The sequence below is a fragment of the Mugil cephalus genome, chromosome 10 (assembly GCF_022458985.1).
Source record: "Mugil cephalus isolate CIBA_MC_2020 chromosome 10, CIBA_Mcephalus_1.1, whole genome shotgun sequence".
Classification (NCBI taxonomy): domain Eukaryota; kingdom Metazoa; phylum Chordata; class Actinopteri; order Mugiliformes; family Mugilidae; genus Mugil; species Mugil cephalus.
The window spans coordinates 15,639,151-15,653,232 of NC_061779.1; the positions used below are offsets into that span (position 1 = coordinate 15,639,151).

Genomic DNA, 14,082 nt, shown 5'->3' on the forward strand with positions numbered 1-14,082 from the left:
AGAAATAACACATGTAATGAGAGCATCTGGAAGCATTTAACATGCATTCCTGTCTGCAAAAACACGATATTTCACCAAGAAACATAGGAGGGGTTAAGACCAGTGACCTCGCAATATGCCATGACTGATTACGTAAAATAAAACACATGCTGCTGTAGAGGGAAAACACGGGAGGAGAGTAAAAGAGCCAGAACTGTAACTGAACGGAAATGGAGGCAGGGTTCATTGTTGTGCAGCTTTTACTGAGCTCTTAGCAAAGTAATGTTCAGACGGCGTTCATTCCGGCCTCGACAATGTCGTGAAAAGGAAAGGAATAGAGAGCGCGCCTGTGAATCAGCTTGTTACGGCTTTATCACTAAGCATGGAGCCATGGAAGCCCTTTCAGCGCTCCAACAGCTTATTGTGCTCCAGCTGAAGAGTCTGTTTTATCTCTCTCAGCAGTTCTTCCACACTCACTGGCAAACTGATAAACAGCTGCCTGTTATTTCCCCCACTGGAATACGTGGAATTAAGCATAAAGTTATCCCCCTCCCCTGAACTGGATGTGTCACTGTTAGGAACCATGGCATGAGCTGTGACTATCTCGCCTACTTAGAACTTCGGTTTCCACTGGCTTTAGAGCTGCGGGCTCTGTTTGTTTTTCCTCCCCGAGGCTGCGTGATGGGGCAGACAGCACAGCGGTCCACAGACTTAGAGGGCGACACCGACTGCTTAAGTGAAAACATGGAAAATTTAAGATAACCTAGCACACAAAAGCGATCTGAGATCAAGAAACATTTAGATTTAGGCGTATGGCAAATTTATTGATTTACAACAAAATATCATAAAATCCTTTGAAACAATTCACCAAAAGAAAGAAGTTTGTGTTTCTAACCCCTGTTTGTTCCACACATTGGTAAGATGGAGTTTATAAATTATAACCCATCATGTTGCTCCCAGCCTTACAATCTTGTAATCTACATTTGTTTGTTTCTAATGTTCCCTCAGTAGCTGGTGGCTGTTTTGATAGAAGTTATTTGTGCTCCACAGTGTTGAGCCTTATGGGCATGGGCTCAATGACTAGGCAGCCGAACAGCAGCGGCAAGTTTTCTGATCCCCCTCAAATATGGATTATATTATCAACACAATTATATTTAATGTCAGAAAAAAAAAAGTGTTTGTTATTATGGATGTTAAACATCAAACACCACGAGCTGTGCATTTGAATTCTGAAGAAACGAATGATGCATGAATGCGGCATCTTCCTGAGACGTGCTGTTATTTTCACTGTGGATATTTTTAATTTCTTGTCCTAACAGGAAAAGCACATGTGTCTTAATTATGGCTGCAGTCCACCGGGGGGGAAGTCCTGATTTTAATGCATTAAGGCTCACTGTCATGGTTTACTGGGACACACAATGGCCACGACTAATGCAGCTGAGCTTTTCCTCTTGTAACAGGTCAAAATATCCACTATTAGCCATTTCTTATTTTTTAATCTGCCGGTTCTAATTTTCACCTTGACAAGAGGCATCTAAACATTTTAATGATAAAGAGGAACAGGAACACTTTTCATTTCTGCCATGAAGAACTGGGCCACTTAGTTTGTGTGTTCGACGGATTGTATTATTCTTTCTGACAAACGAACAGTTTTGCAAAGAAAACAACCGGGGAACCAGCAGAGCTCCTCACAAAGGATCATCGTCAAACATCATCATCAAATAAGGTTGATGTGCAAATCAGATACCTTAGCTGACATTTTTTTTGCAACGTCACTATAAGGGCTCGTACCAGGGCTCCTGACGATGGCGACGATGACATTAATCTGAAGAAAATAAGCCTTTGTGATCTGTGTTTATAATTAATTTTATTTAATCTAACAGGCCAAAGGCCAAAATATATCTGCTCAACGGAGCCTCCTCTTCTCTGATGTGACCCAACACTTAAACCCATCAGTAATACTCTGTGTAGGTATTGCATGAACGCGGCTAAATACGCAGCTGATAGCATGGCAGATGTGTGGCATAATACTTGGAAGGTTCGGGATTAAATATAGATGTAATCTCCAGCTCCAGCTAACACGGCATCCACTGCGTCTGTTCCTCCTATTGCTCCCCCTCAACAGGAAGCGGAGGACTAAAATTATATCTAATCCTCTCCATAGCAACAACATTAAAACTGAGCAGTGAAATGCCGATTTCATTCTGACGCAAGTCGGGAACATTGTTCACGTTACCTTTAATCAGAGCGACATCGACTAATTGGCTGTTCCGACTAACTGGCTGTGCCATGTATTCTGTATAAAAATAATAGCTTCTGTTGATTCCCCTCATTATAAGAAACAATAAATAAAAAGCAAACATGTTATTCTTGTTGACCTGAAAACAGCTTCATCTCCTCTCAGTGAACAAGGCCTGTCCACAGTGTTTGTCCCAGAAAAGTTTTTTTCCTCATTTGCGCACTTATTTTTTCCACATTCGATATGGCTGGTTGCTGGAATGGAAAGGTTGTTACCCTTCTGTCTTTCATAAGTTTGATTTTGTTTTGACTTTGATTGTTCAGTCGATCAAGTTCTCCTTTGCTTTACTGACAGAATAAATACATATAAGCAAGTCTGACTCAATCACACTTGCCATTTTATCTCGAATATCCCCTTACTTGCTCTCTTATTGCAGGCTGCGTGTCCTGCTTTAGCTCAAGAGTGGAAGTGAGTGACTCATGGTCTCCCCAGAAACTGCAATCTGTTCATTCACCACAGATCTCCTCACAATAACAGGACAAATAAGGACATGGCGGATTTCCTCTTCTGGCCAGCTAACAAAGTAACTTCCCTATTCGCGTCCACTATTGCTGTCGTGAGTCACCTCCAACTGTCACAAACGCGTTCGCTTGTGCCGCAATGTTTCCAGCAGGCACACACATTGTTTCACACTTTGTCTGAGAGCATCACGTCTTGGTCTTCTGCTGCCAGTGCGTCATTTCTGACATACCTTTGTGTCCTCATCGTAAACAAGCAACTTTAACTAGAAACTAAAATAAGACACTTAGGCTTAGTTTGACAAAAGTACTTTTTAGAAAAGACATTCAGTTTGGAGGGCCAAAATGAAAGTATTGTCCTTTTCTATTTTATGTCAGGAATACTGTGGGGAGCTGTGGAGTAGGTTAGAGGTGCAGCTTGGGGCCGAAGGGTCCTACGTTCGCCTCTCCCCATGTCCATGGCTGCGGTGCCTTGAGCAGGCACCTAACCCCCAATTTGCTCCCTGGGCGCAGCCCGTTCGAGGCTGCAGCCCACTGCTCCAAATGGATGGGTCAAACACCAGGAAAATAAATTCGCCCTCGGGGATCAATACAGTATAAATTATTATTATTTTTCAGAAGTCCAGACCATTAAAACCGATCCTCCCTCTGCGCCACATGTGACTCTGTGATGTGAAAGAGGCTTTGCAACTTTTGCCATGAGTGTTGTTGTAATTGCGGCCCAAGAGACAGCGGCAGGCTGCTGGACAGTCGGCGCAGGCTGTGCAAGGATTAGAGGGCTGTGTTAACAGCAGGGGGGGCAGGGAGGATGGGCTGTCTGATCTGAGAGGGCACCACCATAACATTTCACTCAGCATCTGTTCCCTCTTAGCCATGATGGCAAACCTTCACCCTCATCAGCCATTTGCATTCCTTAGTTTGACAGGAGTGGAATGGGAGTGGGGTTGGGCGAGGGGGTGATGAGGAAACCACACACGCCCAACATAAACAGAGCAGAAAGATGAAGGAGAAACACTCTGAGGTGTTGGTGGGGCTGAAAATTAAGGCTAAGAGCCCTGAATGATAAGCTTGCTAAGCGTGTGCCTCACGTGCAGAGAGGATATCTGGTTAACCACCCGACAAGAAAACGATCCTTTTGAAAAAAATACAAGTGACCACGGCGACCATAACAATAACAGAGATGTATTCTCTGTGCCCACATCCGAAGAAGCCATCTTATGGAGCATCTACAAGGGATGCAATGAAATGAGCCTCCATATGACTATACCCTATAACCAATGGGCGCACTGTATACACACAGGGAGCGATGCCCACATAAAGCATTCAGTTATTCTGGAAATGCACATTAATATGCGTCCGGTTAATTGCAGTCAACGAGCCAACATTAAAATTCAAATTCAAAGGCTACGCTGACACCAAAAGCTACTAATAAGGGTTGATCAGATAATAATAATAAAAAAATAATACCTAAAATATATTAATGATAAAGCGTGAACGCGCGGGTCCTTTGTTATTAATCTTTATAGTAAAAGAAGAATCTACTCACATCACGACGACTGAAAGATGATCTGTCGAATATGAGTGCACGTCGAAATAAACCTCAGGTTTCTGCGGAGAGAATAAATGTTTCTTCCTCTGCGCGTTTCTTCTATTTATTTATTTATTTTTAATTGCCCGTACCGAGGCAAATGTCTTATGATTTGTTATTTTAAAATAAAAATAATTCTCAGTGGGCTGGTCAGGTCGGAATAGACGGTGTAGTCCCGAGCAGCGCTTTATCCAGACCTGGTCACGTGACTGATTACAACCCTCACCGACGTCACCGATGACAGCCGTGACAGAGGAACGACGTCTGAGGTCTGAAGAAACCTCTGGTGCGGAAATATGCACCTTTGCACAACTGATGCGCCACTTTATAATCTATTATTATTATTATTATTATTATTATTATTATTATTATTATTATTATTATTATTATTCTAACAGTGACAGATATTGGTGTCAGTATTATTTTATTTTATTTTATTTCATTTGAGTCTGTGGTCTAGATTCACTCATGGACTATAAACTGGGTGAAAGCAAACAAGCAAACAGAAATAATGAATTATTAAAAAATGGATATTACAAATGTGAAATCCCCATGACTCACTTTTTACATTAAGTGAGATGATATAATACAGTACGAGAATTGATAGTGATGCAGATTTTTTTAGTCAGCCAATTGTAAACATTCAACTAAACCAAAACCGTGTAAATATATGCAGAACAAAAACAACATAACTGGTCTGCCTCTGGGTTTCAAGTTATCTCAGCAGCAGTCACTCCAAACGAATTCGTATGTGTCAGGGGTTGAGAGACTGAGCTGTTGCAGAAAACTGTCACAGACTGAGTGAAAACATTGCTGCTGTCCTGCCCTCTACTGCCCTTCTGTGGTGATTAATAACACATACAATTATGTGGAAATTCTCATATGACCAAATCTTAATACCGGAACCTCCCAGAGAGTTTACAGGAAACTGGGCTCTATTTCAGATATCTTGCTGTGTCATCTTTGATGTCGTAACTATTATCTTACTAGTGATATCAACACTCTATTGACAGCTCTGTGATACAGCAGGCCATTAAACCAGCATGAGTAATTCACTATTAAATGAAAAAAAAAGTTTGGCATGTTAGTTTACAGAAAGAAAATGGAATCTACAGCTGATAAAATAACCAGACTGGGGAAGTTGAATAACTGAATGATCCCCTCACATGTCACTGGGCCAGCAGGCAGAGGAGCTCAGGTTGAATGTGAATCTACCAGGAGAGTCATAAATGACAGGTCGGATGCTCAAAGCGGTTGGTGTAACTCAGTAGCAGCAGACAGAGGCTAGGTTTTCATTTTTCTCTGTGAGATTGAATCACAAGCAGACTGAAAGCCGCCGACTCCATTCCAGGATATCTGAAACAGAAACCCTCACCTGCCTTCCTCTGAGACTCCCATCACACCGAAATGCTGCCTGGTATTTCTGATGTACAGGCAATCATAGTGAAACAAGGTGCTCGGATTACACAGTGAATCACTGAAGTTAAACTGACACAACTTGATGATTTGCTTCTGTTTCAAGGGGAAATGTGTGTAGTTTTAAAAAGGCTGACATGTTAAATCCAAATTACAATTTTGTCTCTATTAATAAAACCAAGGCTCACAGACATTAAGACATAATCACAGGCACAATCGAGCACAAATGAAAATGTCATATTTTGTACCTGCTTTCCTCAGTTTTTAAGCTTTAAGAAATTTTAAAGGTGCTTGTCCACCAAGATTGTGTTTGTATTATTTGACATATTGTGCATCTGTCTGCATTAGCAAACAGCAGCCATGTCTAAATGTAGTTTTCCTCTCCTATAATATTCAAAATGATTACAGAAGTATTTGTGTGATTGAACATAAATGATTTTGCGATTGAAGATCACACTTGAAGTTGCTCAGTATTGTGTATGAAGTCATGATCTTATTACATTTCTCATGTCCCTCTCTTGCTGCTTAACCGTGAAGCTGTGGCGTCACAGTGCCTCCGCAGAAACATTAATCTTTATAGCTGACATCACATGACACGTTTTGATCTCAGCGCATAGCTCAGTACAAGCTCAGGAGCTTTACATCAAAAACAGAGCAGTAAACGTCTGTAGTTGTTCCTGACTATGAAATAATAATGAGGGTGAAAATAACTGCAATACTGTGGCTGACAAAAAGAGATATCATTGTAAAAAAAAAAAAAAAAAAGAAGAAGAAGAAAGACATCTGTGAAGGTAATTAATTCCCTTTTTATAAACAGGAGATGCACAAGTGGGATTTGACTGCAAGTGGAATAAAACCTCTTAATGATATCAGTACAAGTACAAATGTCTTCATGTATTATCCCTAACCAAATTCATTTTATTACTAGAATCATAGGGTTTTGACCCTTTTTTCCTGGATTTACTAAATTATTAAAATACATATCCAAAGAAAAACATTTAACCTTTGAATCTTGTCCGGTGTTTACATTTCTGCTCTGGAAATGGGAGATCAGCACAGGTTTAACTGGGTAATACCTAATTTGCATATTTAAACATATATTTTGAGGAAACGGTAACGCAAAGAATATTAATGTAGAAGTACAGGACTCAGTCACCCTGCAAGGACATGAACAGGGAGAAGCAGCAGAGCAGGAGATTATACATATGTACACCTTTTTCCTTATTTATCTGTAATGTCAAAATTGACTTCCGGGGTCATTTAGTCTTCGTTTTGTCAGGATATTTATGTTCACAAAAATAACTAAAGTTTAAGGTCCCACCGAGATTTGAACTCGGATCGCTGGATTCAGAGTCCAGAGTGCTAACCATTACACCATGGAACCACGTGACGTGCGAGCCGACCCATAATCATCTCCTACTTTCAAGATTAATGTTTGGTTTGTATATGTTATCTATAATGTTACACATTGTTTTATATACATATATAACATATATGTTATATACATATATAAAACAATAGAAACTTGGTTCTCACCTCAACCTGGTCGATTAGTTTTTTCGACCACGTTTTCATTTCGGCTACTCTGCCTCCTTGTGTTCACAGGGAGGTATTGCAGGGTTGTCAAACTCATTTTAGTTCGGCGGCCACATACATCCCAATTTGAGCTCCAGTGGACCGGTCCAGCAACATAACAGGATAATAACCTATAAGTAACGCCAACCACAGACTTTTCTATTTGTTGTAGTGAAATAAAAGGCAAGTAAATTAGGAGAATGTTTACATTTTATAATCTATCCTTTAAAAACAAATACATTTCATGAGAGGAATAAGTGCAATTTGGGCGCAGTGCTGTCAGCTGCTTAGTTTCGGTTTCAGCGTTGTGTTCTGTCCACTTCTCTGACAAATTAAGAACAGCATGTAATTCTATGTAATTTTTGCACTTTGAAAATGCATGTTGCATCCAAGATGAGACCCTCCGGCGGGCCGTTTTTGGCCTTTCAGGTAGACGTCTGTCCTGTAGAGTTGTGATATATATTATGTTATGTTACTGACATTGCTGGCCTTCACTGCTTTCATAATTGTAGTTGTCATTGTTTTTCCTCTCAGAGAAAACAGTCCGAATACCCCGGCTTTGAACTAATCAACAAAGCTCTCCTCCATGTACTGATCTCTCTGCTAAGACTGATCTAGACAAATGGTTTGTCTGGATAATTGCTGTTCCAGACACTTCATTAAAGGGCTTATTTTGTTATTGCAGAGAGTTATGTGTGTCAAGGTGGATTTGGATCCGAATTTGGGAGCAGTTATAGACATGAAGGGAGTGAAAGTGATAAGCCTGACTGCGATGAATACTGATTGTACATTAACAATGACGAAGTAAAGATCCAGCACTGGTCTGATGGATCCTCACAGTTCCTGTAGCAGGACGTGACCGCAATGAGAATCTGCAGCTGAGCTCTGCAATGGATTTTAGCCACGGCACAGCGCAGTCGTATTTAAATGAAAGCATTATTACGCCAGGGCTGATCGTGCTGGCAGAAATTCACTACAAACTTTAACAAAGGTAGTCATGTGTCAGTCATCTCCAGTCTTTTATGTTCACCTCACTTTCCTTCGCTCCACATGAATCTACCACCTCGGCTCTCAACAGTAAATGTTAGGCTGAAGTGAAAGTGACAGGATATCCAGCAGCGGTGGGGTCAGCATCTAGGTTCAGCCTGTCAGAGCCCAGTAAAGGTATACCCTCTTCCTTATGACAGCTTCTATGAAAAAACGCCTTTGGCAGAAAAACATAACTGGCAGGCTAACTGCAGCAGGACTGTGCCTAAGGCCTGCATTAATATGGAGAGTCCCTGCAGTTCTTTTATGATGCAATATTACAACATTTTACTAATCAGCCTTATAAGACAAATCCACTTTAATTATCCATGTCCCGTTATGTACAGTATGTTATGCACATACATTAACTCTGTGGTGAATATTTTTTAAACTTAAAAAACAAAAAACGCTAAGTCTTTTTTTTCATTGATTCACATAAATCTTAATACAACACTCCCATGTGTAAAATTAAAGAGTTATTGGGAACTGTAACCATTCCTCCTGTCCATACTGACCATCAAGAGACCGTCGTCATCTCACTCATGGCTTGTGTATAAAGATGGACAAACCTTCCATGACGTTACCCATGGGACAGCTGAGGAGCATGTTTGAAGCCCAGTGTGTTGGCTCATCTTGACTCTGTGAGTGGAGCTGTGACAGGCGGATGACGCCTCTGCAGACAGCTGGCGACCTGTCAGTCAAAGCATTCAAGCACTTTATTGTATATAACTTTAAGCTTTAATACAATTTAAAAAACTTTTTTTTTTCAAATTCACATGATGTTTTTATGGAGATTGATTTGCGTCAATGTCTTTACGCCTCTAGTGGCCATTCCAGGAACTGTGGTTTTTGGCACTTCAGCATTAGCTTCATTGTTCAGCCACAGAGGTTGATGCTTGTGCCGTTCCAACAGAAGTGATGGGTCACAAAACCCACTGAAATCCCTCAGTAGAAAAATGTGTGCCAGTTCCCTATTCTCTTTCTACTTAAGATGAAGCTTGTATGAGAGTTCAGTGGACTGTGCGAGTGCCTTTCAAATACAAAATTCACTCTTTGCTATTTCCCTGACAGACGTCCCACGCTGAGCTGTGGCGGAGCAATAGTACGAGTAAAACGCCATAACTCTGAAAATTAATCCACTCTGAAGCTTACTTAGTGAAACTTTGTGATGCATTTTTATGCAGAAGAAGAATTTTGTATCCCATAACTGTAAATGTTTGACTTATCCCCATAGGCATTTTGACGGAAAGCACTTATTTATTACTGGCCACTGCAAGACAAACAAAACAAGCTACTGTTTGTTTACTGTTGCTGTACTGTTGTACATCTTGTTCATGTGACTTCTGTCACTTGAGCGACTGTTAATCTACTTCTAATAAATGGTTATGAAGATGGTAGTTTAGAGTGTTGTTTTTCTCATTTTTTTGACCAAATATTTGTGTTTTAAATTGAACTGTTAAATAAATACGGCCAACATATTTATTTTTTTATTAATTATACCTGAAGTATTCAACACATCAAACTAAAATAGGACCAAAGACGGAACACTTCCCGACACTGGGGATTAATTTAATAATGTAAAATGGTTTGAAAACATGTTTAAAAGGAAAACTAATTACTTCCTGTGAGACAGCTGACTCTGCTGAAGTACAAATTATTTTGTGCAGATGTTAGTGAGACATTACTAGGTCAGTGAGAATCTAGTAAGACGTCATTCGCAGGACACACAGTACACAGAGCATAGGCCTTCAACAGGGGGTCAGCGACCCCTAGTGGGTTCGCTTAGGTACTGCAGGGGGGTGGTCGCAATATCTTTGGTTGATTGACATTTTTTATATCTTTTTAATTTTCCCCAACAAATTTAAACGTCTTTAAATACACATTAACATTACATAACATAAAATTGACAGATAAAGAAAATAATTGACAGATTGACAGTTTTAACTTTCTATTTGTAAATAGTAGTTTAATATAGAACACATATAGTAGGTAGGGGGTCCCTACTTAATCTCTCCATCAGGTTGGGGATTCTTGGCCTGAAAAATGTTGAAGACCACTGATTTAGTTATATGTTTTTGCAATAAAATCTAATCTATGTTGTCTGAATGAAACTCACAGAATCAAAGAAATGTCCATCATCTGTTGCTATGACTCAGCTGAAACACGGCACCAACTCAACCTCCAGCTGCAGCAGCAATCAAACCTGGATCTGAACACGAGCTGTAGTTTCTGCACCTTTAAATTAGGCTGTAATACATTCAGCTTTCCACATTTCCCCATTTAGTATCCACCCGGTGTTCAGTCTGATGCCCAAGTTAAGTGACGTCTCTGTTCCACAGCTCTCTATCTTTAACTCTCCGCCCCGTCTGAGCTGCGGGAAATCACATAAATTATTGCCGCGTCTAGAGGATATTCAACAGGCTACAAAAATCGACATCTCTCTTGAGTGGTCACCTCAGTGCAGCGTGTCCTCGTCTTTTTTATGCTTCCCTCTTCTAAAGTGCCCAGCTGTATTTGGCCCATTAGCTCCTTGACTCACTGGCAGCATTTCCTTTCAGTGGCGCATCACGCTGGGCTTGTTGGCTGTCAGATGGGTGGCATGTCTATCATCTGTTTAGCTCGGGAAGCCCGGTACTTACTACTGAGGAACAAACAGAACTCCTAAACAGCAGCGAGCTGGCTCAGTGCAACCACTCCTGGTCCTAATAAAAATAATAATATGACAACCCTCCCAATCTTTAGAAAAGAAAACTAAGTACCCAGAGTTCCATATCTCTTAAAGAGACTCCCAGTAGTTTAAGTTTCACATTACATTAGTAAAACATTGTTTTTCTTTTTATGTTGCGGCTGAGGTCACGAAACACCCGAGCTAGCGCAAAAGGCAGCAGTCCTGTAACACAATGCAATAAGTGGTTTCAGATGTTATGGTGCTGTGCGAGTGACGCAAGACTATGGATATCGCGTGACATTGTGCATAAACACGCACACTGGAAAGATAGAGTGTATATTTTATGATTAACATGCAAAATGGGGCAGAGCTGGAGTCTCTGACATCGGTGGCGGAGGCAAGGACCTTGAACAAACAACTTTATTTTTTATCAGAAGGCTTTGTTGTGCGGTGGTCAGACTCTCTCCCATCATCAATACTCAATGTCCTGGTGAAAAATGAATGCAACACTGGATGGAAATAAATCTTGTGACATTGCAGAAGCTTGTTATTGAAACAATGCCACAGCGAATGCTGCTGTAATCAAAGCTAAAGGCGAGGATGGGGACTTTTATTTTGGTGGCCTTATTTCTTCTTTTTTTTTTTGTTCCTATGTTATGATGCTAGTGGATAATTTCCCACGGGATGAATAAAGCATCTATCTGTCTAACCCATCCATTTTTTTGCACAGCGGTGTGTACGGTTGTTTAATTTAGATGCACAGCCTATTTACTGACTTGACTGTTTAAAAGTTAAGTCAAACAGGGCTGTCTCATAGACATGTCAGTCTTCTCTATCTATCCATCCATCATAAACTTAAGATTTCTACCAAGAGTGATTTGCTTTTGGAATTTTCCTCATCCATAACCACCCTGCAGCATGTCCAGTTCTATTATGTAAATCCATCTTCTGTTATCCCGTGTATTAAGCTGACCGAAACGAGTTTCTGATGGCAGAATAGGCATTTAATTCCAAACTTATTTACCAAAACAACAACCAGCTTTGATATGACAGCAACTAGAAAAAGAAAAAAAAAACAACCCTTCCTCAGAGGTCAAACAGTCACGTAAAGTATGATCCACTGTCACCACACTGGTCGAAGATGGCATAATGTCCAGGACTAATGAAACCCCGTCTGTGCATCGATTGTCAACATGTTATTGCTTCTACAGAGGGTGAAATGGGATTCACATAGTGAATGAGTAAATTCAGTTCAACAAATAAATTAATCAGGCTGATAAAACACAAAATAGCTTAGAAATGGACTTTTTTTACACATGGCTCCCTTCATAAATACAGCACAGGATACTGGTGGAGTTCTTAAATTGGTCCGATGAAATCTTATTTTCAATTTACAATTTGACAGAGAGTGAGAGAGAGAGAGAGAGAGACAGAGAGAGAGACAGAAAGAGAGAGAGAGAGAGAGAGACTTCAAAACAGTTCACAAAATGACACTGATAATCTCACAAGAAGATAAATTGTGTGTTATCTACATCAGTGGGTATCCAATATCTGATCATGCTCATCTTTTTTTTTAATTTTTTTTATTCTAGAGTCACATTGATAAAAATAAAAAATCACCATCACTAAAATAAATTAATAGATAAAGCAATTAACTTTATAAATACAAAACATAAAAGGTCAAAGCAATCCCTTCTTAACACCCAATATATTTAAAAAAAAAATGTAAACTAAGACAAGAAAAAAAAAAAACTTTCACTTAAAAAACAACACAAGATCAGATCACTGCATTAGCATGGGGGGAGGGGGGGGGGGGGGTGGGGGGGGATAAGATTCAAACTTTAGATATATTTGTGTATCTCTGGTCACCTGATCAGACATGGGTCACCTGAATTCATTGTCCAGATACACAGGGCCTCATCAACACTAAAACTTAAAGAAGCTCTTTAGGTACAGACAGGGATCACATTAACTGGCGATAATTTCTGGATAACAGTGAATAAAGAACCATCACAATGTTTTACTATTTATCCATGCTTTCATTTTCTTGTTTTGCCTGAACACGTCTTCACTTCCGGATAGATGAGCACTTCGTGTCAGCTGCACTGTAATCTGCAGCTGCCTTCTTTGACACCTTCCTCACCGTGGGGGAAAATCGCTTCAGTTTAGGGGACATTATAAACACTTGGCTGCTCTTGAATAGGAAACCTCGTGGGCAAATCATGGGCTGAAAATGAGCGTGGAGGACAGCTCTCTCCCTGTAAATAAACTGTCCACTCAGTCCATGAATACTGCCCTTACTGCTGTTTGAAACCGTAATGTTCCACTTCAGGAGGTCCATAAAGAGGCCAGGCAGCAGTTTGAGCGATCAGTTATATAAGAAATTAAAATGGTTGAGTGGTCGCTGGTGTGTGGGTCACTCTTTCTTCCTCCCCTCCCTCCGTCAGGGCTTGCAGAAAGAATGCGAGTGAGGGAACCAAAGAGAGCAGGGTCCAGAGGAGCTGTGACTGTCCCTCCATCTCGACATCTCAGTATCTAATCGGACGCACGCGGAGACAAAGGGAGGGCCGTTGGTTGAAAGTTGGCTGAGCGTTTCCCCCGACGCCGGCTCGCCGTCAGGACCGGGTGCAGGGGTCGCCCTCTAGAGCAGGGAGCTGGGGCTTTCTGGGGGAGGCGGGGGCGTGTGTGTGGGGCTGTGGCGCATGGGCAGTATGTCATAGTGGTTGGGGATGTGGCTGCCGCGAGGAAGGTCGTAGGGGCTCTGAGAGAAGCCGGTGGCCATTCCGTTCGGCCCCTGCAGGACGCTCACCGTCGGCTCTGTGACAGTTCGGGGGAAGAAGGCGGGAAAAAAGGTGCGAGAGGCATGTGAGAAAAGCGGCGACGTTACGAAAGACTGGCAAGCACAGAACGAGGAAAGGCAGAAAGGAGAGGTGCATGCAACAGAGAGGCGGCTCACATTTGTTCTTATCAATGCTTATACAAGCCTGTACAGGCGCACAGCATGTGACACAACCAGAGAGGCCATAAGCTGCAGGACCCTGCTGAGCTCCACACACCAGAGCACCAACGCACT

The 14,082-nt window shown here is 41.2% G+C and overlaps 2 protein-coding genes and 1 non-coding gene across 10 annotated transcripts in view; all 3 read right to left on the bottom strand.

Annotated features, from left to right (window-relative positions):
* dennd4a (DENN/MADD domain containing 4A) overlaps window positions 1-4,509 on the bottom strand; it is a 22,038-nt gene extending 17,529 nt beyond the window's left edge. For both annotated transcript variants that reach the window (XM_047596124.1, XM_047596123.1), the window contains exon 1: window positions 4,283-4,509. The gene's annotated coding sequence lies outside the window, so the exon portion shown is untranslated. The remainder of the gene's footprint in view (window positions 1-4,282) is intronic.
* A 2,543-nt stretch (window positions 4,510-7,052) lies between these two features.
* Window positions 7,053-7,124, bottom strand: trnaq-cug. Its single transcript has one exon. It is a non-coding gene; the product is annotated as a tRNA-Gln (tRNA).
* A 4,867-nt stretch (window positions 7,125-11,991) lies between these two features.
* The window catches only part of megf11 (multiple EGF-like-domains 11), a 71,532-nt gene continuing 69,441 nt past the window's right edge, over window positions 11,992-14,082 (bottom strand). For all 7 annotated transcript variants that reach the window (XM_047597527.1, XM_047597525.1, XM_047597524.1 and 4 more), the window contains one exon: window positions 11,992-13,826. In XM_047597527.1, coding sequence (XP_047453483.1) covers window positions 13,651-13,826 — 176 coding nt within the window. In that variant the 3' untranslated portion in view covers window positions 11,992-13,650. The remainder of the gene's footprint in view (window positions 13,827-14,082) is intronic.